General features: G+C 46.9%; 1 protein-coding gene across 2 annotated transcripts in view; it reads right to left on the minus strand.

Annotated features, from left to right (window-relative positions):
* Positions 1–709: 709 nt before the first annotated feature.
* MAP3K3 (mitogen-activated protein kinase kinase kinase 3) overlaps positions 710–27,711 on the minus strand; it is a 65,890-nt gene continuing 38,888 nt past the window's right edge. For both annotated transcript variants that reach the window (XM_038546907.1, XM_038546906.1), the window contains exons 6-16: positions 21,350–21,470; positions 13,837–13,970; positions 10,551–10,624; positions 8,552–8,619; positions 8,255–8,347; positions 7,462–7,653; positions 6,757–6,905; positions 5,947–6,078; positions 5,323–5,452; positions 4,808–4,985; positions 710–3,511 (exon numbers count right to left, since the gene is read on the minus strand). In XM_038546907.1, coding sequence (XP_038402835.1) covers positions 3,283–3,511; positions 4,808–4,985; positions 5,323–5,452; positions 5,947–6,078; positions 6,757–6,905; positions 7,462–7,653; positions 8,255–8,347; positions 8,552–8,619; positions 10,551–10,624; positions 13,837–13,970; positions 21,350–21,470 — 1,500 coding nt within the window. In that variant the 3' untranslated portion in view covers positions 710–3,282. The remainder of the gene's footprint in view (positions 3,512–4,807; positions 4,986–5,322; positions 5,453–5,946; positions 6,079–6,756; positions 6,906–7,461; positions 7,654–8,254; positions 8,348–8,551; positions 8,620–10,550; positions 10,625–13,836; positions 13,971–21,349; positions 21,471–27,711) is intronic.

Genomic DNA, 27,711 nt, shown 5'->3' on the forward strand with positions numbered 1-27,711 from the left:
AACTGGTGGAGCAAAAGGGCCAACTCCTCGGGGATTTGCTGCCACTGCACCCCATACAATTCTTGAGTCCTAAGTGACCCCATGCCCATGGGACAGGGTAGGAAGCTGGGACTCAGACTTGTGGCAGATGGGCCACTGTGTTGTGTTGAGGTAGATGCTGCCCTTTGAAGCAGCAGCTAACACTCAGCGCAGATGGCACTGGGTCCTCAGCATGAGAGTGGAAAGCCCCATTCAAAGCAGGCCCAAATTCTGTGCTGGAGGCCTGATGGCCTGACAAGGATGGTCTCTCCCTGCTCTGAGCTGAACACCAACAGCAGGTAGACCAGGGGGAGAGAACAGAGAGGTGGCTCCTGGAGGTGCCTGAGCCCTGCCCTGCAGAACACTGCTCAGGGGAGTACTCCCCTGCACTTCCAGATGCCATGAAGTTTTGGACTCCAGCCACTGGTGACACTTGGGCCAGGGGGGCTGACAGTGCCACCTTGATAATCAGGAGGCACCCTCAGCAGAGCTCTTGGAAGTGGAGAGAAAGGGGAGCCACCTCTGAGCTAGCAGTGGTATCAGCCACATCATCCCATCCTAGGACCCCTCTGGGAGTAATTTCAAATTCTCTGCTGAGGGACCCAAGCTGCTTACCAGGCACCATACCTGGCTCCCCTCGGGCAAACACCTACTCTCCACTCCCCAACCAAAAGCATTGCCACAGGACCCCTTGGGTATAAATGATCCCTTTTATTGTAAGTAATGTGCGACACTGGCCTGGCTTTGCACTGCAAGCCCTCGGTCGAGATATAGTCAAATAACTATGGCTGCAGGTTCTTCTGCACGATCCACAATTCAGACAGACACAGAGCTGAGGTGGACAGGAGGGGCAGGAGGGTGGTGGAGTGTGGACTGTCCCCAGCCCTGGCCTCTCCATGTAGGTTTGGCCAAGGCCGACATAGCCCATGGAATGATGAGCAAACGGCAGCATGGCCCTTCCCACAGCAAGCCTGGTGCTGCTAGGGGGCTGCCTTTAAGAATCTTTGGGCCCAGGCTGTCCTAGGCCCACAACTTGTCATCTGGGTTATTTAATATAAAGACAATAAATTAAAATTAAGCAACAGCTTGGTCCTGAGGATGCTGAGCCAGCATGTCCACAGTTTTTGGCACAAAAAAAAAAAAAAAAAAAAAAAAAATCAGGTCTTTTTTTTTTTTTTGGAGTGCAGCGTTTCTTGGCCTGTATGCAAATTCACTTTTAAAACCCATTCCCTGTGAGGTAAGACCCCAGGAGGTGGGGCTCTGTGAGAGCCTGAAGCTGGGACACAGAGTCGTCTTGTTGGCACCGGCACCGTGCTCTGTTTCCTCTTGGGGAACAGGGGCTGGGGGTGGGGGTGTGGGCCCAAGAAGAGTGCTACAGCCATCAGGATGGGGTCATGGAGAGGCCGAGCTGCCACATGGCAACTTTGGTCAAGTTGAGGGGCCAGTCCCCACCCTGGGCAAGGGCCGAGGTGGAGACAGGAGCACATGCTCACTGTCTTCAGAGGGCTGAGCTGGGGGTGCTTGACAGAGGCCCCTGGGAGAAAAGGATAGAAAGAGGGGCCCAGACCCAACTGGCACCGTGCAACACACATTCCTGCAAAACCAGCTGCTTTCATTTTCTCTTCTCTCTCTTGAGGCGTCCATCACCTGTAACAATCTAGAATTGATATATATAAAAACCATCAAATATGATCTGAGATATAAATTAACAAGTACAAGGCCTCACATTACATGATGTGAAAAGGCTAAAAACAGCGATAGAAACTACATTCATAAAAGTGCATCGTCAACATACAACGAAGGCTTTGGCTTGTTCTGGTGCCCGTGGGGAAGTGGGCATGGCTGGCAATGAGCTGCCTGGAGCTAATCCCCAGCTCCCCGGAGAGGCCCATCCCTGGGCACTGGCTTTGTTGTTGTTGTTGTTGTTGTTCCTTTAATGACAACTCCCAAGGAAACTGGGTGTTTGGAGGGAGGAGCTCTAGCAATAGGCACATTTTGGAGGGGAGGGGCCGGAAGAAAGGACCAGCGCCCAGGCTGAGGTAAATAAGGCCAACTCTAAGCTGCTTGGAGACACTGGCTCCCAGACCCCTGCTACCATTCTTCCTCTAAGAAGGTAAGGAGGTGAAACCTCATGGGGATGGGCAAGGCTGGCCAAGAAGGAACAGAGATGGAGTTTGGGACATAGTTGGTGACATCATATGGGCTCTCCCTTCTACCAGGTGGAAAGGGCTCTGGCCTAGCAGGGTCATGACTCACAGACAGCCTGATATAACTTCCCTAGCTATCCAGAAGAGCCTGCCCAGGGTTTAGGGCAGCCAGCTGGGTCAGATGCTCTCACCACACTGCCCATCTTTCTTTCTGCTCCAGTGGGGAAACGGGTGCCAGCTCAGGAACGCAAAGGCCATTACCTTCAGCTCTTTCCAATCCAGCCCAAGGCCCAAGCCCACAACAAGGATATTCAGAGCCCAAGGGCACAGTCTCCAGTTTAGAAACTGGGTACAGCATAAGAGTGACTTCAACTTGTAAAACAGAGACAATTGCATTGACAAAACTGGGTCTCTCCCCCACTAAGTGGGGACAGTTCCACATCTCAGGCCCCTGCTTGGGGTGTAGGGGGGGAGCAGGGCCATGGGGGCAGGCAGGATGGGCTCCTCCCTCCCTGAATAAGGCAGCATAACATTTGCTTCATTCATCTTTGGTAAAGGACAGGGACTGGCAAAGCTGACCTGGGGGGCCCCTGGGAGAGCGTAGCCCCAGCCTCTGCCTTCCATAGGCTATGGGATGCTGGGCTTTACCTCAGGCTTGGGTGGGCTCATCCAGCCCAGAGATGCCCTGGTGGTCTCCAGACATGGGAGGAGAAACAAAATAACACTTTGAATGAAAGTAACACTATTCAGACCCTCGTGTCTGTCCTGTGCCCCCAGACCCTTGGGGCTTTGGTGCTGATTGCAGTGTCAGGACACAGCCCCTGAGGGTAAGGCCCTCAGCACTTTGCACACTGTTCCTAGATCCTTCCCCTCCACGCTGAGCTTAGGATGCTGGAGCTCTCGGGTCTGGCAGGCTGGGGGCTCCCAGTCCTTGAGGCTGCAGCCACCCCGCCCTGGCTCTGAGCCCCAGTGGTGGAAGGGGCACAGACGAACACTGGTTGGACTGGAGCTCCATAGTCCACAGCGTTGCCTGGGAGAAGCAGCAACTTTGCTGAGCCCCCACAGCAGCCCCTTGCCTGTGCAGCAGGGGCAGCTGGCAGCAGTGTGCCTCGAGAGCTCAGTACACGAGCTGTGCAAAGTGGTGTGTGAGCAGCTCCTCGGCTGAAGGTCTCTGGCGGGCCTCCACAAAAATGCGCCTCAGGAAGTCCCGGCCATGCTCAGAGATGTGGGAGGGCAGCTGAGGATTGGTGGGCTGGGTGGCAATCTTGAAAATGGCAGCCATGGCTTCATACTCTGCCCAAGGTGGTTTCTCCGTCAGCATCTCTACCACGGTGCAGCCCAGGCTCCTGGAGAGAGAGAACCCCATGTCACGCCGGGCTCCCTGACCTGCCCACCATTGTGAAAGGAGGTCCCTTTCTCAGAACAACCAGAGGCAGCATGGGACAAGCTGAGGGGTGATACTTCTGTAGAGGGTACCCAAGGCTTCATCAACCTACATCCACCCGGGTGAGTCTTGATATAAGGGAAGAGACCCTGTAGTGTGGACAGAAAGAGCTCTGAGATAGCTGTGTTTGTTTCCTATTGCTGCTGTAACAAATTACCATGAGCATAAGACATAAGAAAAATTTATTCTGGAGGTCAGAAGTCTAGAACTAGTCTCAATGGGCTCAAGTCAATGGGTCAGCAGGGATGGTTCCCTCTAGAGGCTCTGCTTCTAGAGGCTGTCAGCACTCCTTGGTTCACGGCCCCTCCTTAGACCACTCTAACCTCCACATCTCTTGCTACCCACTCTCATCTGCTGCCTCCCTTTGCAAGGACCCTTGCAATTATACTGAGCCCACCTGGATAATCCAGGAGAATCTCCCCCATCTCAAAAATCCTTAAATTAGGCTATTTGCAAAGGCCTGTCTGCCACGAAAGGAAACATTTACAGGGCATGGGGTTAGTACATGGGCATCTTTGGGGAACCATTACTCAGCCCACTTCAGTACCGTTCTGAGGGGGAAGAGACGCTCTCACAACTTCTGGGCTTTTTTAGAGGACGCACAAGAAGTGAGGCAGAGCAAACGCAAGCCATGTGAACGCTATGAGATGAAGAAGCCTGCTACAGTTTAGAGATTGACCCAGGCCTTCAAACTGGGTGCTACTTCTCTTAGGGATTTAGCAAACACTAGGGAGGTTTTTCCATGGCCTAGGCTCTCAGCAGTAGCAGATAGGTGCCATTTGAGGTTAAAACACAATGCATAATTATTTTGAGATTCTTTCATAGTCATAATTATCAAGACTTTGTTTCCTTATGTTGTTGTGTAGAACCCATCCTGTGCCTATAAAACAATTGGTCTATTCACCTGTTGATGACTATATGGATTCGTGCTAGTCATTCGGGCTGTTACAAATAAAGCTGCTGTGAATATTTGTGTAAAAAAATATATATATAACAAAAAAAAACACAATGCATTTGCCATAGTTGCTGCAGCTTGCACCAATGTCCCCACACTCGTGGAGGCTGCCTCCTGACCTGGCTGCCAAGAGGTGAATCTCCTCTTGATCCCACAGCACGAAGCCCCCATAGCTCATTTCTAAGTTAGGGTTGGGCTAGCCCAGACATGGAGAGGTCATCCCAGCATGTCCCCAGTGCTCACCACACATCTGCCTTCCTTCCGTAGCCCTCACCGCTGATCACCTCGGGGCTCATCCAGTAGGGTGTGCCAGTGACCGAGCGCATGCCCGTGCCTGACATGCAGATAGTCTGCAGGCGCTTGCTGGCCCCGAAGTCCCCTAGCTTCACGTTCCCAGCAGAGTCTCGGAGGATGTTGGCTCCTAAGGCATGAAAGAGCAGAGGCTGCAACCCTGGACCCTCTGGGCATTTTGTACCCTCCACCCTCTTCCCCTCCCTCCCAGGTCATAGGGTTGCTAGGGACAATGGAGACTACCAGGAATCAGACACGATGAGCACCTAGCGCTACTGGCTTAGCCCTACAGCATGACATGATCATCACCACAGCCAACATCTGCACAGCACCCTATAAGTAGTTTCCCACATTGCTCAACCCATCCATATCAATCCCCAAGGAAACAATCAGGGTCTCACTTTTCAGAAAATTAAGAATGGTTAAGTGACCAGGTCTTAGGGACCCCATAGCCTGTGCCTGCTCACCCTTGATGTCTCGGTGAACGATCATGTTGCTATGCAGGTAGGACATGCCCTCCAGGATCTGCCGGGTGTACTTGCGGGTCACACTCTCTGTCAGAGCTCCGTAGGCCTTCAGCTGGTCTTTCACCGAGCCCTACAGCCATAGGAGTCAGAGGGAGTCAGCTAAGAAAAGGGTGGGGTGGTGGTGGTGGTGGTGGTGGTGGAGGGCTATTTCCAGCACCTAGCATTGCAGCAAAAGAGTGATTCAGCCAACCCCTGTGAGCAACATACCAGGCTTTCGCTAGGGGCTATGGGGCAGCTTGAACAGTATGAGCCCTTCCCTTAAGCAATGTATGACCTAAATCCAGAAGGGAGACCCCTCTGCTCCAGGTACAGGCTGTACTTACTGGACAGTCAGTGCAACCACCCTCTAAGCCTCAGGTCCAGGTGGCCTGGGATGCCTCACATCCCACACTGTCACTACGGCCAGATGCAGGACCCTCCTGACTTTGAGCATCACTTCACCTTCTCCCCTGAGCCTCTGGCATATCAAATGATCAGAAGCATGTCCAAGGGACACCTCCTCTAGAGCCCACAGCCAGGTCTGGCCCTTTTGTGTGTGTCCCACATGCACTGAGAAACACATACCCCCGGCATGTACTCCATGAAGATGGTCAGAGTCTTCTCCGCACGGTCCCGCAGACAACCATAGTACTGCACGATGCGCTCATGCTGCAAGTTCTTCAGCAACTGGATCTCACATTCCAGAGCACTCACCTCCTAGGGAAGGGGCCCAGTAGTTAGCCTGGCTCACAGGGCCCTGGTTCTGCCCACCTGGGATCAGCTCGGCTTGTCCTAATTAGTGACCCAGGGGAGTATGTCTATCTTGGCAACTTCCGCTGGAGCAAAGGGGGACTCTGTTAACAGTCTGGCCCTTGGACACAATGCTGGGCAACCCACAGGATAGTGGCACTTCCATGCTGGAAGAAGGCAGACATTGGGGTGAGAGAATGGGGGGCAGGTGCTTAGTTAAGGTAACTGCTGCATCTGTCCACTCAGACTGGAGTCCACTTAGGCTACACCCAAAGTTGAACTCTGAAGATAAGCTCCTTCTTGGACCGAGGGCTGAGAGAGGCATCTGTGTGAAGGGTGGGGGAGGTACTGTTCCTTGCGGCACTGGCCACTGCCCCTCAGTCTGGGCTGTTTGGTACTTCAGCATCAACTCATTTCCTCATACCTAATCCCTCCCCCGGGGGGTCTGATGCTCTTTGGACCACAGTCCTTTTGCTTCATGGCCATGGCCAAGGTGGAGAGCAAGGGAACTTGGGAGGAAGAATGATGGGGGAAGCAACCTGCAGCTTCTCGAGCAGTTAATCTACGCAGTGAGATGGGAATATCTGTCGGGGGGGGGGGGGGGGGGGTAGGACACTGGAAGCCAGACCATGGGGAAGGCAGTACCTTGCTTGTCTCAGGGCTGTCTGGGTCAAACTGGACTTGCTTGGAAGCAAGCTCACGTCCTGTGTCCACGTCATAGCACAGATAGACCCTGCCGAAGGCACCCTGGCCCAGGAGCTTCCCACGGCGCCAATTGATGGGGGCACTGGGAGCTACAGGAGAATGGAAGGAAAGAGTATTAGCTTGGTAAATTAGTTACTGAGATCTTGCCCTGGTCTCTAGAGGCTCTGTGATGGGATCTCTGGCTCAAGAACCTCTCACCCAGAACCATCCTATCTCTCAGTCCAGCATCATTACCCCCATCTGGAGCAGGCTCAGTACCCTGATCAGTTGGACCATTAGGCTCAAGTCTTGAGAGGCAGATGACCGGCTACCGTCATGGTTAAATCCTCTTCTGCACTCATCAAATACCTTTATTTCCTATGTCCCTAAACATCTGAATATGACAAGGACTGAGAAGATTGGTCTTCTGTTTAAACAGAGAAACTAAAGCCTAGAAAGGGGAAGTGGCTTGCCACACAACAGTGCAGCAAGGCCTAAGGTCCAAGGGATCTGCTGCTGACCCACAGGTTCCTCCAGTGTGGTGAGGATGGGTGGGAGCAGCCTACTGCTGAGCTAAACAGCCCCAGGGGATCTCTGGCCTCCTGCCCTGCCTCCTATGTGAGCACCCGCTGGGCAATCTCCTTCTGGCCAGGGCCCACTCCTCACACTTGGTTGGCACATTCCTCTCCTGCACAGAGAGGGCATTCTCGCTGTCTGCACTCCGCAGGCGCCCTCTGGGGTCCAGGTATTGCACCGCCAGACCCATGTTTTCGCCATTTGTGCTCAGGGAGCGGCTGGACGGCACGAGGGTAAAGAGGTTGCCTTGATGACGCCGTATTCGTGGAAATGTTCTTCTGCCTGAAGGGGTGCAGGAGCCATAGTAGAGCAAGTCAGACCCCTGGCCATAAGGCTAAATACGCAAACCACATCATCCCATCTGCCCTCTTCCTAACTCATGCCAGAATGGCTAATGTCTCAAGCACCCTGAGAATCAGGACAAAAACAGGAATTAGGAAGCAGCCACAGATGGTTCAGGAAGCCCTAGCCAAAGGGAAGGCACAGGGCTAGCTCTCAGGTACCACATCACTGGCAAGGCCAATTCACTGCTGAAGTCTGTCTTCTCTGGCATCCTAATCCTAAACCTGTGTGAAATTCCATTCCGTCTGCTGCCATGGGGCAGAAGAGGGCGCTGGAGAGCTGGTACCATGAAACACGCTATGGATTCAGATCAAGGACGCTATGCTCCCAATGGCAGCATCTTGGCTTCCAAATACCACCCTTCCCCCCATCTCCCCTTAGCCTCTAGTGCCTCAAGTCTGGGCACAGCTCCTCAGAAATAAAGGAAACATGGGGTGTAGGGTGCCTGGGCCCAGCCCCTAGCAGTGGCTTTTGTGTGGCAAAGCTCTACCCATGTCCATTCTGAGGCAGCCAGCAGGGGGCAGGGTAGAGGTGTACTCACCCTCGTTGTAGTCCTTGTGGTGCACAGAAACGTGGTAGCGCCGGGGGTAGGTTCCACCTTTAACCCCTTTGTCATACAGCTGAGTTTCCCGATCTGAGTAAGATAGAGGAATCATTGGTTTCTGGGTAGGTCAATGTAAGTGAGTCATCTAAGCCCCCATGTTACCTGAGACCTCCGAGCAGCAGCCCCAAGGAGAATTAAGACAGCCCTGGCTTTCCAACTCAGCTAACAAAAGCAGAATGCCCACAGTCCCATCCAGACATCCCTGCAGTGCTCTCCATGCTCTGGGGAACTCACCTGAGAACTCTTGTCTGTTATCTGGGAAGCTCTGGGCTCGGGACATTCTCGATTTCCGGAAGGATGGGCTAGAAAAAAACGAAAACAAAATCACAATGTAGATATCAGCCTACTTCAAGAAGCTGTCCACCAGGGCAGAAGGCAGGATATCCACATGGACTCTCTTCTTACTCCTTCCCACATCATTATATGGGATAGAAAAACCAGAAAAAATATCCAGAATGCCTAGCTTATCACAATACCTGCTTGGTATGTAATCTTGTTCTCACAGTTTGAGAGGGAAGCAGAATTTGGGAAAAACAGCCATCTTCTGAGTTCAGCTTACTACTTTCTCTTTAAGTACTCTGAGGCCCAAGTCTGACAGGACCCGCAAGAATCAACCCCTCCAGCCCTCCCAAATTCCACCTTGGAGTTTGGCACCACTTACCCTTCTTGTCCTTTCCTCTCACCTTGGTAACAGGGGAAGAGTTGCAAAACACCCCTTGCCCAGGGTGCTAATAAAAATAGCAACAACACCAAGCATCTTCCTTTCAGACTAATTACCACCATCCCATTTCAGAGATAGGGAAACTGAGGAATGGAGAGGTTAAGGGAAGCTACTTGACTTATATTTTGATGGAGCTGGGGTCTATGTGGCTCCACATCCCATAAAGAAGAGAGGAAAGCCCTATGCTCAAGTTAGACTGGGCCTCAAGGAAATAAGTCCAGGTCATTGGGTTTTACTCCCAAGGAAATGAAAACAAAGCATTAGAGGGACAGAAGCAAAACCTAAGAATCAAGTATATTCAGCTAGCTTTCCTAGAATTCACCTAAATGTCCTCTATCTTACATGTGAGAGTGCCTTCTGAGAGAGCCACAGGCCGGAAACGGTTAAGGACACGAGGGTGCCCCCTACTTCACAACTACTAGACCTTCTGTGGTCTTGTCCTACTGCCCACCCCACTCCCCAACCCTGCTTGGCCACAAAGTTTGGGAGATATTTCAAAGCCAGAGTCAGCCCCTGTCTTGGCAGAGCCTTCAGTTTGTGGCAGTAACTCTTGGCACTTTTATCTGGGCTTCTTGCTCCCCTGGTCGAAGAGCAAGCCCCAAGCAATGCTATAAAATGGATACCAACAAGTAACCATGACTATTTTATGACGTTTAGAAGGAAGACAGTGCTCATCAGTTTTCAGATCTGTTAGGAGAGACAGTACAAATTTGGCCAGTACCCATGTGAACAATTGGTCAGTTACACAAACAGAAAAAAAAAATCCCCGAACCTGCTCCATAGCCTCTGACCACAGCCCTTAGTCCAGTCACACATGATCAAATGTGCTATTGGGCATAACAAGGTCAAGGTGAGAGACTGGCTAGATCACTGCCAAAGCCAACTCTAAACATACACCTCCTGTTGGGCGAACCAGCTCCACAGAGCCATTTGGTATGTAAAAGACAGCACTTACTCTGACAGAACAAGATTACATACCAAGCAGATAGTGTGGTAAGCTAGGCAGTCCAGATATTTTGTTTTCTGGTTTTTCTATTCCAGTTTCTTACTCTATCAGAAACACTTGGAGGAAAAAAAAAAGGCAAACCCACAGGTGATAATTCCATTTTTTTCCCCCAAACATGGAAGATTCACTACTTCTCAGGCCAGATCATAGCAATGAGGTCAAGAGCACAAGAGCAGTGTATATTATATGTAAACTTCAAACATGTACAGCACTTGGGATAACAGAGCAAGCATTTAACACATATGACTTGCTATTATGAGCTACTATTACGAGCTACAGTTACACTCACCTAATTATACAAACATAAGACTCTCATGGTACTTGAAAAATTAAGGAGAGGGCTAGGAATCCCAGAAAGAGGTTTCTTTCCCAGAAGCATGGTGTTGTAACCATGGGTCTGCAGAACAGTGTCTAGATCAGAGACATACTGGCTAACTCTGTTTCCTCAGCCCATCTGTCCCAAACATGCCCAGGCACTAACACCCAAAGCAGCCATAGTCCCATACCTGTCTGCCGACCTGTCCAAGGATTGGCAACTTCCTGACAAGGAATTTTCAGCACTGCTCAGAGGATCCAACATCTGTAAGGCAAGACATACAATAAAACCCCAGCCCCTGCCTCAATCCCAGCCAGGTGACTCAGGGCTTTATGGCCCAGCCAAGGCCAGCAAATAGTCCTTTCTGTCAAAATATGAAAGTGCCCTTTCTGTGCCTGTGCAGTGGGAAGAATGGCTAAGAAGGTACTATTCTCCCCTGTAGTTTGAAAGGCAAGTTTCCAGAAGGGAGAAAAATGCCTGGACAGCATCCCAAGGAACTCTGCCAGGAGAGCAAAGCAGAGACGCTACTTCTCTTGTTGGCATTTTGTTGGCTCAAGAACACTGGGAGCCTGGCACTGAAGCTGGTACTACCCCACAGAGGCTTCCATGGCATATGGGTGGGACTGTAATGCTTCTGTTTACACTCCATAATTTAAAATTTACCGAAACAAGAATTGCCCTCGTTCCACAGACAAGCCACTGCAGGTCCAGGAAGGTTAGGAGAATTGTTTAAAGTAATGAAACTAGTATTATACAGTTGATACAGATGAAAAATTTCCTAGTTCCTGGTTCTCATATGGAGGCAATAAGAATCTATGAAATGTTTCTCCAGCCTTTGGTCAAATGCAGTAACAAGAAGCCTTCAGATTAGCTTTTTCTTCAACTAATCTCCCTTCATTTTGCCTATAGGGGTATTCCCTATCAGAGTATTCATTATCTGAGATCCAAAGTTAAGCATTACATAGGGAAGCAGGAATCAGAATAATGAAAATTCACTAACAACTTTCATAAAATTAGTTTCCAACTCAAATTATCCCTTCCTATTTAATACTAGGGTCCATCTTGCCCATAATTTCAAAGTGAGACCAGTTAACAGAAGAAGAATAGGCAAGTACAATAACATGACAGGCATGATGCAGAAGAATACCAAAGGTTCAAGAGAGGCCTTCTGAAAATCCACTGAATCCTGTGAAGCCCTCTGGGGGGAAAAAAAAAAGAGGGCCCTCTTTATAACAGTGTCACAGAAGTCAAAAGGGAAGGAAAGAGGTAACATTGTGTCAGCAAAATTTTTGTTAGAAAAATTAAGCCAAAAAAATTAACATGAATCATGCTTTTGTTTGTTCTAAAAATTAGCAAACAGATACAACTACTACCTTAATCTGATGAAAGAAAAAACAAAATAAACCTATCTTAGTTTCACTTTTCAAGAAAGTCCCAATTGAATATTCCTTCACTATATACTACACTGTTTTGGTTTCTGTTACGTGGATTTATCTTGAATGGCTGGTTACCAGGAACAATTCACTTTAGCTAAGGGGAAGGGCCTAGGCATTCCTTCTTTGGCCCCCTCCTAAGTCTGTCCTCACTAGGAGTCCAATACTCCCACACTTTCCAGGGCTAGGCAAGTACAGCAGAGATGTAAAAGGACCAGGATATAGGGCCATGGGGAGAGATAGAGACTAAAGGCAATGAACTCATTTGCAACCTCTGAGATTTTATACCCAAGTCACCTCTAACACAGCTGATGTCCAGAAGTGCTCTAGCTAGAGAAAACAGAAAGGATGGTCAGTAAAATACCTAAGTAGGGAATCCTTACTCCCTCCAGGAGTAAGTAAAAGCACTCCAGGTCACTATTCTAAACACAAACTTATCTGGAAAGCAGGAGTTACAGAAAAGAGAAGAAGCAGTGTAAAGGGTTTCCTCACAGCCTATATAGTTTGGATAATGCTTTATAGAGATTAGTTATCACCAGGAAAGAAAAATTATAAGAATCAGTTATAGGGGAAAGAAAAATTACAAGGATCGGTTTTTTACAAAATCTATCATGTGATGCCGCTGCCCCTTCTACTGGATGCTTTGTTTTTAAGAAATTTCCTCTTCCCAGGGGTGCCTGGGTGGCTCAGTCAGTTAAGCATATACCTTTGCAGCTGCCTTCGGCTCAGCATGATCCCAGGGTCCTGGGACCAAGCCCTGTGTTGGGCTCCCTGCTCAGAGGGGAATCTGCTTCTCCCTCTCCTCATGTTTCCTCTCTCTTCTCAAATAAATAAAATCTTTACCAAAAAAAAAAAGAAAGAAAAAGAAATTTCCCCTTCCCAGACCAAATCCTAAAAACTTGTAAGAGTGGATCTTTCTCTTATGTAATCAAAGCAAGCTCATTGAAAAGACTTCAGAATGAAGCCAGAGATCTCACTCTTGCTGATTTTACCAAGCCAAAATGCCATTTTCATCAAGTGAGCCATTAGTTAAAAAGTTAGCCATTAAAATGAGTGAGCCATTGTGGTAGGCATACCCCACAATGTGGCCACCCCTCTTCTTAAGTATGGGTAGAATTTGTGACTTGCTTCTAGTTAACAGACTATGGAAAAGAGGGTGATATATTCATTCGCATGATTATGTTATATTTTATGACTCTTATCTTTACAGACTAGAGCAAGAGATTCTCGTCTTGGCCTTGAAGAAGCCGCCATATTGTGAAAAAGCCATGTGACAAGGAACTGAAAGTGGCTTCTAGGAGCTCAGGATGGCTGCTGGCCAACAAACAGCAAGAAGACAGGGACAGTGCTACAACCACTGCCAACAGCCACGTAGGCTCAGAAGGGAGCCCCAAGCTCCAGAAAGGAATGCAGCCTGGCTGACACTTGACTACAGTCTTGTGTAACCCTGAGTGGAGGACCCCTGTTAAATCATGCCTAGTTCCTTACCCAGGAAAATTGTAAAATAATAAATGTATGCTGTTTTTAAGCTGCTAAGTTTGTGGTAATTTGTTATGTAGCAACAGATAACTAATATAGCTGTCTACCACCATAAAAGCTCACCCAAAGTTACATTTCTACAGTGTAATTTGGATATGGTATACTCCCTACCTTTCATCAAGAAATAACAGAACTAAAATATGGCTGATGAAAAACAAAAACTGTCAGTTTAGGATTGGTCATATGTTATATTCTGCTGATATCACAGGCAGTTTTAAGGAAGTATTCAAATAGCAGAGCGGTCTTCTGCAGGGAGACCAGTGAGAGGAGCACAGCAAGGTAAAATGTGTCGAATGTTCATCCAACACCAAGAAGGCTAGGTAGTTTACACGGTGTCGACAGCAGGAATTAATACTTGGTCCCAAAAAAGGAATAGTCCATATTTGGGCAGGTCTGGTTTACAAAGGAGCTAAGAGATGGGGTTCAAATCCCTCAGCTCTGCACCAGGCCCATTATAACCTTGGTCTGACACACTCCAAGGCACACCCCAAGCCCTGTACTCACACACTGCTCACTCGTCTCTGGGATGAACTCCCCTTCACTGTTGATGCTGGTGTAGGATCCCTGACGGGCAATGCGTTGCTGCCGCTCAGGCACGTAGCCAGGAGGAGGTGAGCTTCGGCCAGGATTCTGGGAGCCTAGAGCACAGAAACAAGACCTTTTACAACACAGCCCATGATATGTGGCTGAGAGCAGCAGACAGGGGACCAGGTCAGACCAAACATCTGTCGCAGAGGTTGGTACCAGGTAGGGATTCAGCAGAATTCCATTTGTTTCCTTCACTCTATGTGGCAGATACAATGGGTTAGACTCAAGATCTATTCCACACTTCTAGTATGCCTTCCTGTACTTCAGAAATTAATCAGTTAAAAGCTATTACTTCTACAACCCCCAAAGGTCCAGTCAATCAGATGTACTTGTGTGAGATTTAGATGACCTCCTGCTGCTCCTACTGCCCCTGGCCACTACAGTCATGGAAGCCCTGGTTCTTCTTTCTGCTGCAGCATTAGTGGAGACCTCACACCTGGCCTCCAGTTTTCCAGACGTCAAGGACAGATGCAGGCATCCCTATGGATGTGGTAGGGACCACAGCAGAAGGGTGCTGTGCTTCTGAATCTGGTAGCTTCCTGAGCCCAGAAGAGGGAAGAGCTCTGTGGTGTCTTAACCTAGAATTTGTTTCTTTCTCTCCAATCACTTTATAAGATGGGATATGCACTACATTTCTTCTTCCTGAAACTAGTTAGAGTGGATTCTACTCTACTCTGTGCACCTGAACCCTGACCAATATACTCTGGAGTGAAAAGGTATTACACGTTTTAACTAGAATGAAGCAAAAATGTGTCTTGTAAGGGATTGATTAGAATGAAAGAAAAACTTACTTATTGATGAAGTCCCAGACAGTGGTCTAACTATCCCCAGACAGCATGAACCGCCATTAGTCTGTTACATGGAGTGTCTAAATGAACCCTCCCCGGGATAAAATATCCAAGGCCCTGGACACCAGTTTCCACTGAACTCTCCCCTGTTTTACAGGTAGGATGGGACTGGCTCACATGATGAGGCCAGCACTACAGACCCAGGAGGGGCTGGGGGAAAATAGCAAAGGTTTTCTGAGCTTTTATTTCCAGCCAGAGACTTTCACTTTTTCCAATACACATTGCTGCCTGCAGAGAGCCAGCCTTGTTATCTGATGGGCAATGGGCCAGGGGCTATTGTGCACAGGCCCACAGCTTGGGGCAGGAAAGGGAAGTCTCCCCAAACCAATGGCTATCAGAGGAAGCAAATGGAAAAACCAGGAGTTGGCAGAACTGCTACAGAGCATTTTCAGTTTTGTTTTTATCTTCAATTCAGAAATTGGGGGCCAGTGAGACACATAACAGCAGTCAAGAACAAATAAGACAGAGACCTTAAGAGGACAGGATCCTGGACTGCAAGACCGAAGATGCTCCCACTGTGTACCAACAGGGACAGCAGCGAGCTAGACAGCACAAACCACAGTATGCAAGACAACCCATTCTAGGCCTTGGAAGGCAGTCATGCGGGGATGGAAGGTCTCTGGGATGCCCTTCACTGGCATTCCAGTTGGATCTTGCTCTATTCTGATGAGATCATTTGTGCCAAGGGGCCCCATCAGCAGTAGCTGAAGCAACAAAGCAGAGTAGTAGCCCCATGTTCAGGGTGGCCCACAGCTCTGCACAAAGGTGTTCTACACATGAGGAGAAAGCCAGGGCTTTAAGCTGCTGATGAGCTGTAGTCCTCCCAGAGTGTGCCAGCTGTCTGTGAGCTTCTTAACCCACGGCGCAAAGTCAGAGCAAAACTCACCCAAAGTTGAAAGACTGGCTCTCAGATTCTAGCCCTTCTCATAGGAGACTCTGGTCAGGAAGCTGATGCAGTCAGGAAGTTCCCTCTGCAGGGAGTTCTAGGGTTTGGGGTCAGTGTTAATGTGCAGGTCATTGCAAGTACAAAGAGATAGCTGTTTTGGCCATCAACTATTTTTTCTAAACCCTGCTGTCTCTTGCTGGGCAGATGAGATTGGGGGAGGAATCGACTTTTTTTTTTCTTCCTCAAATGGGAAATCTTAACCAGTATTCCTCAGTGTGCTCACACTGGACCAGGCTGTGCAGAACAGAGCTTCTCAACATTTTGTACCACGAGACCCTGAGAACATCCTAGATGTTTCAACTTTCAAAATTCCCATTTTATTTTGAAGTTGCCACCACTACTAAATAGTTTCTGGTCTCATCTAGCATCACAAAAGAATTTACAGCAAGGAGAAAAACACCGTGGAAGTGAAGGAAGCTGACGTGGGTGACCACCGGTTCTGCCCTTCCAACTGCACCAGGACAGGAGGGCTGGAGTATGCACTGCTCTCTAACCAGCTACTGCTGGGGGCCCCCTGCAAGTCACATCTCCGTTCAACTCTCCTCTGCCTGAACTTTCCCTCCTCTCCTCTCAGAGGCCTAGGGCTCTCCTCCCCCTTGCCAAGGCATTAAGCACTCTCTACCTGCACTTCCCACTTCACCTGCAGCAGGTGCCTCTGGCACCACCCTCAATGCTCATTTCAGCTGACCTGGCACCTCCCTTCTTCAAGAGCATGCTCAGATTTCTAGCTTACAAACAGTCTTGACCTTACTTTTGGCCTCTCCTGTAAGCCACTAACCCACCTCTGTTTTTCTTTTACAGCCAAACTCCTCGAAAGAACAGACTGCCTCTGCTCCCCTGCTCCTCATTCCTTAGGGGTTGCAATCTGACTTGCTGTCACTGTGGGACTGCAGTGGCAAGAAAGGAGATGGAGTAGGAAGAGAGGCAAAAGCACTTAGCGAGATGCCCTAGATCCAATGGGAGTCAAAATATGGCAGGGACAAGTCCCTGAGGCTTGGCTATGTGGCTTAAGAACACCACCCAATGTATTGTGGAAACATGGTGCTTGAGCTCAACTTCAAAGGTGGGTAGAATTTCTATAGGCAAAGATATAAAGAAGAGCATCATCATATAGGGAAACTCCATCTGCCTTTCTGAAGACCCACATGGGCCTTTGGGTTAACTCATTACCTAGTTGTTGTTCTTGTTTGTTGCTTGTTTTTGTTTTTTAGCATGAACTAGTTTAACAGACTAACTGGCTTGAAAAAAATTAAAATTCAAGCCATGTATATTATGATGGGAAAACAAAAAGCAAATGTGACAGCTGGTTTCAAAGAGTTGAAAACCTGTCATATGAAAGATGTTACCTATGGATCTGTGTTGTTCGAGAGTCACTGGGTAAAGTGAGGGAAGATACATTTTCAATTCAATATAAGGAAGAAGTTCAAAGAAACAGCACAGATTGGGCTTTCTTGTACTTCCCCATTACTGAAAATGGGGCCATGGCAGCTGAATGACCCACAGGTTGCCATCTCTTGCTGTATACTCACAGGTTTCTTCCCATTGTAGGGGAGGAGAGCAAAGCCCACTTGTTCCTGCTGGTTGGAAGCTGAACTGCTAAGGCTTTTCCTTTGACCCCATTTCTACTGCAAGAGCTTTTCTTCGTGCCTGATACTAAGACCCTGACTCTCTCCTCTCTTCCTATTTCCTTCTACGTACACTGTTACCAGCACAGTAAACACTCAGACATTTGTGGATGAGAACAACAGTTTGTGCCTCTTACCCTTTCCAACCTAGCTGGTACCATGTAAGTCCTCCTCCCACCCTCTCCTGCTTCTCTAGTGACTCCTCTCCTGTGTCCTTTGCAGGTTCATCCTCCTCTAATTGGCCACTAAGTATCTGGGTCCCTGAGGCTCAGCCCTCAGGGACCCAGATATTTCTTACTCTGCAGTCTCTGCCTAAAGGCCTCTCATCTGGACTTCTGGCTTCAACTAGACAATTTCTAATTTTTTTTTTCCTAGTCCTGATTTTCTCCCCTTTGAGCTAGAGACCTGTATATCTATCTGTCCATTTGATAGTTCCTCTTAGTTACCTCAATGGCACCCCCAATTCAACCTGTTTAAAATATCAGGTCTGCCCCTTCTCAGCACAGGAAACAGGTCCTCATCTATTGTTCCTGTCTTAGTGAAAGGCAATGTCATTTATCCAGATCCATACACCAGGAACTTATCTCTTACTCTTTCAACACTCATAAAGTGTATCCAATACCACAGTGGTTCTTGAACCTCTTAGGACCCTTTTACACTTTGAAAATCAAGAGTACTGAAAATCTTTTATTAAGTGGATTATATTAAATTTTTAAAAGATTTTATTTATTTATTCATGAGAAAACACAGAGAGGAGAGAGAAAAGCAGAGACACAGGCAGAGGGAGAAGCAGGCTCCATGCAGGGAGCCTGACATGGGACTCAATCCTGAGACTCCAGGATCACGCCCTGGGCTGAAGTCGGCGCTAAACCTCTGAGCCACCCGGACTGCCCGGATTACATTAATTGATATTCACTGTATTAGCAATTAAAGCTCAAAAGTTTTGAAAACACAATAATACACAAGCACACATTCCATTAGTATCAGAGCAATGACATCACCTCAGGCAGGTAACCTCTGAAAAACTCCTCATACTCACGAAAGAATGGGGTAAAAAGGCAAATCATAGACCTCCTCTATGGAAAGGATCCTTAGGGACCCCTTGCCCCCAAGTTCCCAGACCATACTTTAAGAACCACAGCAACGCCATGTCCTTTTGTATTTGCCTTCTAAATGTCTTAAATCCACCTGTGCTTCCTCTCTCCACTACTGTCACTAGCCTAATCCAAACTTCTGTCTTGCCCTGGACCAAACTACATTAGCCTAACAAGGTTCCCCTTTCAATCCATTCTTGCTCCCCTGCAATCTGTTCTCCACACTGTAGCTAGAGTTTTTCAAAATACAAACCTGAATATGTCATACCACCTATTCCTATTCAGTTTAAAAACAAGAAAGTGGATTTTCACTGCTTTCAACATTAAGGATCAAAATCTTCATCATGAACAACAAGGCTCTGCATCCCTCCCCAGCTTCAGCCCGTTCCTTTGCATCACTGTTCTCAGCTCTCCAGCCTCAAGGCTTCTTTCCATTTCCAATCACACCATACGCCCTCAGCCATCAGGCCTCCCCACGTGTAGCTCTCCCTGCCTGGCACTCTCTTCCTTGTTTTCCCTTTGGATCACTCAGGCTCTAGATCATAGGCTAAGGCTTTCCTGGCCCCGAAATTAGGATGCAATCCCTCTGTTATACATGCTCACAGCACCACACACCTTTCAGTCACAGCCTATAAATTTTACATTACTCTTATCATGACAAATGTTTGTCTTCCTGTGCATCTCTAAAAGCCAAGGGGCAGGACCCAGGTCTTTTTTGCTTCCCATGTTTCTGGCACATAGCTGATACTTGGCCAATTAAATCTTAAGTGAATAAATGAATGAACAAAAATGTAGCTTGATAGGGAGAAAAGAAAATAAGATAATGTGCTGAACACCGTAATAGAGACGGGGATAAGGGACCAACATTTTCAGTGGCTTCCCACTGCCTACCAAACACACCCAAGGGCAGTCAAGACTCCTTAGGAGTGGCCCAGGCATCCTTTCTCAGCTTTTTTTATTTTCCTCCAAATATACCAGCCAGTCTGAAGTACAAGTGAGAGCTCTACAGGCCCTCTCCTCTCATCCTTATCAATGGAAATCCCCCCACAATCTCTAAAGATCCAGTTCAAACAGCTCCTCCACAGAATACATATCCAAGTTATCCTAGTTAGAAATAACCTCTGCCATTTCTTGGCTTTACGGAAAGGCTAGCAGGCTCCACCCACTTCTTCTGTCATGTCCACCACACTCTGTGCCACTTGGGGTTCCCCAAACCCACTACCTTCTTTTGTGATGGTGTCTGGCAGGTACCCCTTCCTGTGCCTGGAATATCTCTATGCTCAGTAAATGTTTCCTTCATGTGGAAGCTCTGAGGTTTCCTCTTCTGTAGAAGCCCTTCTCCAAAGTCCTAGGCCGAGTTGGGTATTGCCTCTTCCCACCCTACCCTGCCCTCCACTGTAGCCCCCACTGTACACACCTCCATTGTAGCCCTCATCCCAGCCCAATGGCTGGTACACACTGCTTGCTGAATGAAGAAACCCAAGATCTACATGTACTGGGAAGCTGTGTTGGCCATTTTCTAGATACACAGGAACTACTTCATAGAAATCCTATTCCTCAGCATTCTCAGACAAGGAAACTCCATATATGGCTCCTCAAAACAATGGCCCAGCATTTAGCCCCTGCCTCTACACACAAATCTTGGTTAGGAGCAGGAGGCCCAATCACTGCCCCATGTTGATCCTCATTGCTTCCTGTACAAATGAACAATGCTGCCTTCCTCCAGCCCCTCAATCTCTCTGAGGGCTCTGGAACAGAGGTCATGCTGGCAGAGTTTCCTAGGCTTCAGGGTACCTGGATTCCAGGGCCAGAGATGTTTCAAATAGGGCCTCCTTGCTAGGGTGCTGGCTCTCTGCCCCCCACCCCCACCAGCTTATTGAAAACATCGTCACCAATTAATTATCCACGATGCTAGAGAAATACGAAACTTTTATACAGGTCTCCAGCTTGGCAACACTTACTACCAGTGTTTGCTCAAGTTCCAGAAATTACTCAATAAGGCAAAGTCAATGCCTCAGTAACACATTCTTCTGCCACCCTTTCAAGAGGCTTATCATTCACAGACAGGCTTAGCAGCAGGATTGATGTTCAGAACTCCCCAAACTCAGCTCAAGATCTTCAGAGAGTTCAGTTTGATGCAACTCTACCTGTGTGGATAGAACTTGTCTTCCTAGCAGTAGGAGGGGTCTGAGCAACATTAGGGCAGTAGGTTCAACCCAAATGTTTGGTAAGGTCAGGTTTCCCTCTTGATACAAATTTCACAATTCAAGACATGAGCTTTCTCTTCAGACTCTGAGGAAATGGGATTCAGAGCCATACTGGACTATCTGGTATAATGCACAGACTTGACTTGGATTTCTTTCCTGGGAGGTCTGGGGGCAGCTACATAGTTTTCTTCCTAGTTAGCCAATCACATACATTATGGCAACAGTCTCCTGTTCTTTCCAGACAACTTAGTTTGATTCTCTAAAAGTTTCATTAATCAACATCTTCCTCAAAGTGTAAGGACTCCTCAGGAATCATAAGCAAGAGATCTGAAGTTAAAATTTAAACTTGGACCTTACTTCTAACCTGTAAGTCCCTAGTTTTTTAGCAAAACAATGGTCAAAAATGAGAGTGAACTGTTTATTGTTGGAGGTCTCCAAGTAGATGTTTGAGGAGATCACTTTTTCAGACATGTTTAAAAAGGAACTTGGTCACACCATCACATTGTTATATTGTAAGCTCCCTGAGAGTCAAGGACACCATCCCGGTCATTTCTCTACCCATTCCCCCCAAATAAAGGCATAGAGGATTATTTTCCACAGAGTTAACAGTCAATAAATCTTTGATGATGGTTTTTAATTAATATTTAATTTTTTAAAAGCATGGGCAGATAAATTAGATGAGAGGGGAAAAAAGAGGTGAAATACTCACTGACAGAGACGTGCCTGCTTCTGGGTTCAGGGGGCTGATAGATGGTATTGATATCTCCTGCAGACTGGGAAGCTTTGATCCGCACCTGCCTGGACACCCCAGAATGGGGAGAGGGACTGGTCTGTAAGATAAGAGGAAAAAGGTTGAGCTATCTTTAGCAGGCAGGCCAAGAGAGGCCCACATGTCCCTTCTGTAGAACAGCTCGTGCTCTTAGCTGTCTTCATGCTTTCAATACATGAGCTACCCAGTCTTCCCCCCCAAATCTTACTCCTCAACCTGGGCAAATCACGATTTCCTCATGGTAGTTTTACAGCTTCAGTAATATCTGAGCACTAAGACCCAATGCCCCAGTTTAAGAGGTGATGACCCAGGCATGGAGGAATAATAGGTTTTCCTATAATAATATGCTAAACAGAAAAGTGAGTTGTAAATACCCTCTCATAAAATTCTCCAGAGAGCTTGGGAAAAATAGCAGGAAATTATTTCAGCAGCGAGATCACCAGCCGAGTGGGGGGTCAGAATAGAGAATGACAGTAACCTCTCCGCCCAGCAGAATTCTGGTTGGTAAACATGTATTCCTAAAAGTAGCTTGATATGCTGCTTCTCCCCCAACCACAATCACTCCCCACAAATTATGGCAAAATCTCAGTTGCTTAGTATCACCAGGGGTTTATGTGCAAAACCACCTCAGGGTTGTGTTCATCTGGGAAAGGCTATCATAGCTACCATTCTGTCAGAGGTCAAGGATCTCAGAACAGAGTCAGAAAGCTTACCACACACACACATTCACTTTTCCACTGTTCCAGTTAAGCCACCCAACGAGCCCTAGAAAAAAATCAAAGCAACAAAGAGGGACCTTGCACTGAGAAAGCTGAAAAGTGAAGGTAGATGGTGAGCAAGTGACATAGGGATGCGATTATAAATACGTGGAGCACTACAGAGAGTGGGAATGGGAGGTCAGGCGCGCTAAATAATTTGGATCAAAGTTTCAACTTGCTTCTCCAGCTCTTCTACCTCACATAAGAAAAAAAAAGTTCGACCTAAACAAACTATATCCTGTCCTCCAGGAAAAAGGCTTCCTGGTCTCAGGGCTGAATTCAGCTGCCAAGCAGCCTCCTCTCGTCTTTCCACGCCAGACTTTGTCACATGCAGGGCTGTCTCTACAAACTGTCTTGCTCTAACGGGAAGTCAGAACCAAGGGGAAGTGGAATGTTCTTTCTGAAGCCTCCGATGTGCAATAGCTCTCTGCTGAGAGTCAGAAAGGAAAAAACAGTCAAAGCCACATACTGGGGAAACAGGCCAGTGAAGGGCAAGGAAAGGCCACAGCCCTATAGTCAGAAAGAGAAGAGCCACATGATGAGCCCCCTGAGGACACCTGCTTGCACACAGTGCTTTTTTTCTTTTTTTAAGATTTTATTTATTTATTCATGAGAGACACAGAGAGAAAGAGAGAGAGGCAGAGACACAAGCAGAGAGAGAAGCAGGCTCCATGCAAGGAGCCCGATGTGGGACTCAATCGCGGGTCCCCAGGATCACACCCTGGGCCACAGGTGGCACCAGGGCTGCCCACACACAGTGCCTTATACACAGTGAGAATTCCATAAATCTTGGCAATGTGAATTTGAAATGTACAAAAGAACGTACACTCTAGACTCAATTTTAAACGCTAAGAACTGAGACAGTAAAGTAGGTTCCACAGCCAGCATGAGCATTGGTTTGTAGAAGGAACGGCTGAAATTATGGCAACAGGTTGGAAAACAGATGAAGAGGATCAATGGAGGTTTCAAAGGAAGGCTTCATATACCCTAATGTGCACAAATCACCTGAGATCTTGTTAAAACACAGATTCTGACTCAGTATGTCTGGGATGGAGTCGAGAATCTGCATTTTTTTTTATTTTTTTAAGATTTTATTTATTTATTCATGAGACACAGAGAGAGGGGCAGAGACACAGGCAGAGGGAGAAGCAGGCTCCATGCAGGGAGCCCAACGTGGGACTCAATCCTGGGACCCCGGAGTCACACCCCGGGCCGAAGGCAGGAGCTAAACCACTGAGCCACCCAGGGATCCCCTGCATTTTTTTTTTTTAAGATTTTATTTTTAAGTAATCTCTATACCCAATCTAGGGCTTGAACTTACAACCCCAAGACCAAGAGTCACACACTCTCCCAACTAAGCCAGCCAGGTACCCTGAGAATCTGCATTTCTAACAAGCTTCTAGGTGTGCTGATGCTCCTGGTCCATAGACTACACTTTGAGCAGCAAGGTCGTAGGAAAGTTATATTTCAATTTAAGTTCACAGTTCTCAATCCTAGACACCCATTAGAGCTGCCTGTGAGGCTTTAGACACCTCACATCAACTACAACAGAATCTCTGGAGATGGGGCCCAAGGACTGGTATTTTTTTTTTAAAGATTTTATTTATTTATTCATGAGAGACAGAGAGAGAGAGAGGCAGAGACACAGGCAGAGGGAGAAGCAGGCTCCATGCAGGGAGCCCAATGTGGGACTCGATCCCAGGACCCCAGGATCACATCCCGGGATGAAGGCAGGTGCTAAACTGCTTAGGCACCCAGGCATCCCTAAGGACTGGTATTTTTTAAATCTCCCCAAGTGTTTGTAATATTCAGTCAAGTTTCAAAACCTTAGTAGAGGGATAAAGGAGAATGGCACAGTAAACAAAAATGAGGTTCATGCAAGGATTCAGGAAACTTTGAACACAAACTAGAAGTGGGAAAGAGAGGGAGGTGGGGCTAGGAAAAACAAGAAGGGATTGTGGTGGAGTGAAAGGAAAGCCCACAGGTAAAGTGTGGCCAGCAGAATGTTCTAAAGATAGAAAACAGAAGGTGGCATTTGACTATTCAGTGTAAATCTCACTGAAGGACTCTGTAGGTAGCAGTGTGTGTGGCTAACACAAACAACACGAAAAATTACCAGGGAACCACATCAATAAAGATTATGGTGACTGGAAGCTACGGGATCAGCAGAAAAAGTGGTTACAAGAGTTGACCCACAGACTATCTTGATAAAAGATTTGATGGAATGAGACAAAACGAACAAGTGGATTCAACTATGCAGAGGGTAAAAGTGTGTGTGTGTGTTTGCTCCAGTTTGGTTCATGAGAATGTAAGGTGAGAAATGGTACCCTGGATCTCATTAGTCCTCTGCTTCAAGGGTGGCATCAAGAGACTTTGCACAGAAGACTGCAATACTTATGATAGTTATATTTTCTTCTCCTAAGGTAACCCAATATTTAAAGAGTTCATCCAAATTGAGATAAGGTGACTAAATCTGTGTTTTCATTATCTGTACTCTCCAGGGCTTCCTAGACTTTGACTGCATATTTACAGCTTAGGGTGCCTTTCTAGACTAAAGAGTCCCAGGCTTTTTTGGCTATTCACATACAAAAGTGACTCCAACCCCTTGAAATGTCATCTTTCCTGGACCTTTTTCTAGCTCAGTTACCCTCTGAGCTGTGGGAAAGAGAATGACACAACACCTCACAACTTCTTCCCATGGGCAACATTATACTTTCTGTTCTGCTTAAAATGAACTGTGGAAGAGCCCGGAGGAGGTCTTCCAAGGACACTATAATAGTTATCAGACCTCTCTCCCGGAGGGTAAGTGATAGGTACTGAACTACAAGTCAGAACATCTGGATTCTAGACCAACTCTGTCATCACTGATTGTTCACCATGGGCAAGCGACCCTAAGTCTAGGTTTCCCTAGGTGTAGACTGGCCAGAACAGCTGCCTGCCCTTGACCTCTCAAAGTTGCAAGAATCAGAGAGACAAAAGCACTTATACATGTAAGGTGTTATATTTAACCAGAGGCCAGACTGAAGCTATTGTACTCAACAAATTTGGTTCTATCTTCCTGCACTTGCCCCATTATTTTAGATTATCCTTGATATTTTGAAATAGTAGACAAGATAGCATGGAACTCACTGATGGGATATTTGGGAAGTGGGCAACATTTAGGTGAGAAGATTAGAAGTTTACCCTTGTCAGGGTGAATCTGAGGTAACAAAACAAAATGCCATACTCCGTTTAAGGTGACTAGGTACTTGATTTTTATCATATTCAGATATAAGTGACAGAAGAATGTTAAGCTTGAGATTATTTTAAGATAGTGGAAAATTTGGGTCTAGGAAGTTATAAGAAGGTCAAGAGTAGAAAGATAAACTCACAGTTGAATGCACACATGCTTAGAGAAAAAGTCTGTAATAGGAATAAACAGGCACAGGCCTATGGCAGCAAGAACTACTGAAGGAGATGATGAAGTATCCTAAAATGGCAGGAGAAAGCAAGGTGAGAGAGAGGCTCTTCAGACTAATAGGAGGCTCTGTGATGACCAAACTCCAGGAGTTCCCAGGTAAGAACCACATGAAGCCTAAGACATGGCCTTGGCCAGGTGAGCTGGGAGGGGTTTGACATACATCTTGGTGGGGGGTAAAGAAAGAGGAAAGATTAGAAGCTGTAATAGAAGTATCAGTAGAAAAGGAATTCAGAGAGAAGAAAGAGACTGCACATTTGAAAACAGGTATAAGGGAAGTGAAGCAGTAACAAGAGGTGGATGAGGCAATAGATTGCTAAGAAACTCTACAGAGAAATGAAGTGGCTGCCAGTTATCTGCTGGAGACACAGCAGGGTGCTATGGTATCCTGGAGTAGCACACTTAAGTATGATCTGTGGGACTGGTACCATGCAACAGCTGATGGTGTAACAGTCCTCAACAAGGTAGTACAAAAACAGAGAATAACTCTCTACAGACTTTTACAGCAATTTGGCAGAGTGACTTACTGTCTACTGAAATTAACAATAAACACTATAGTCTTATATTTTGTATATCTCTCATTTATTTTACCATTTCATTTTTCAGTTTTTGTGTTTTAAAAAGAATTGGTCTGGGGGATCCCTGGGTGGCTCAGTGGTTTAGTGCTTGCCTTTGGCACAGGGCATGATCCTGGAGACCCGGGATCGAGTCCCATGTTGGACTCCCTGCATGGCGCCTGCTTCTCCCTCTGCCTGTGTCTGCCTCTCTCTCTCTCTGTGTCTCTCATGAATAAATAAATAAAATCTTAAAAAAAAATTGGTCTGTAACAGACTGGAAATTAGAATAATAAAACTGATTTTTCATCACAGATGGTTAGAGAAGCACTGTTCTAGAGGTGAGATTCCTGAGCTTATTAAGAAGCCTGCAGTGGGGCTCCTGGGTGGCTCAGTTAAGTGTCTGCCTTCAACGCAGGTCATGATCTCAGGGTCCTGGGATTGAGCTCCGTGCTGGGCTCCCTGCTCAGCAGGGAGTCTGCTTCTCCCTTTCCCTCTGTCCTCCCTACCCGGCCTCATGCTTTTTCCCCTCCTCTCTCAAATAAATAAAAATCTTAAAAAAAAAGAAAAAAAAAAAAAAAAAAAGAAGTGTGAAGTCTAGGTGAGGAAGTTCCCAAGGAAAGGTTTCATCACCACCATTACCATTGCCACTACTAGTCCTTTTTTTTAAGATTTTATTCATTCATTCATTCATTCATTCATTCATGAAAGACAGAGGCAGAGACATAGGCAGAGCAGAGGGAGAAGCAGGCTCCTTACAGGGAGCCCGATGCAGGACTTGATCCCCAACCTGGAATCATATCCTGAGGTAAAGGCAAATGCTCAACCACTGAGCTACCCCAGGTGTCCCCACAACTGCTAGTCTTTTTTTTTTTAAAGCATTTTATTTTATTTTATTTTTAAAGATTTTATTTATTTACTCATGAGAGACACAGAGAGAGAGAGGCAGAGACACAGGCAGAGGGAGAAACAGGCTTCATGTAAGGAGCCCGATGTGGGACTCGATCCCGGGTCTCTAGGATCACACCCTGGACTGAAGGCAGGCACTAAACCGCTGAGCCACCTGGGCTACCCACAACTGCTAGACTTAAATGTAAATCTTTATAAATGCAAAAAGTTGGGGCAGCTTAAGTGACCTGATAATAACAAAAATGGTTATTTAATTAAATTATGGTATATCTACTCAAGGGAATTATGCATTTTGATAAATTTTAATTACAAAGATCACACATTAACATGGGAAAATGTGCATCACAACGTTAAGTGAAAAAATAAATTAGAAAATTGGAGGACTACCATGACAATACTTAAAGTATGTACCTCAAAACTATAGGGGTACATGTAAATAGCAATTGATGAGTGTGTTATAGTGATAGGATTGCATAGGGTAATTCTCTCTTTATTTAATTTCTTTATTTAATTGAGAGAGAAAAATAGGCAGCAGGGAGAGAGTCCCAAGCAGATTCCCCACTGAGTGTGGAGACCAAAACAGGGCTCAATCTCATAACCACAGCATCACACATGAGATGAAAC

This window comes from Canis lupus, chromosome 9 (assembly GCF_011100685.1).
Source record: "Canis lupus familiaris isolate Mischka breed German Shepherd chromosome 9, alternate assembly UU_Cfam_GSD_1.0, whole genome shotgun sequence".
In the NCBI taxonomy this organism is placed as follows: Eukaryota; Metazoa; Chordata; class Mammalia; order Carnivora; family Canidae; genus Canis; species Canis lupus.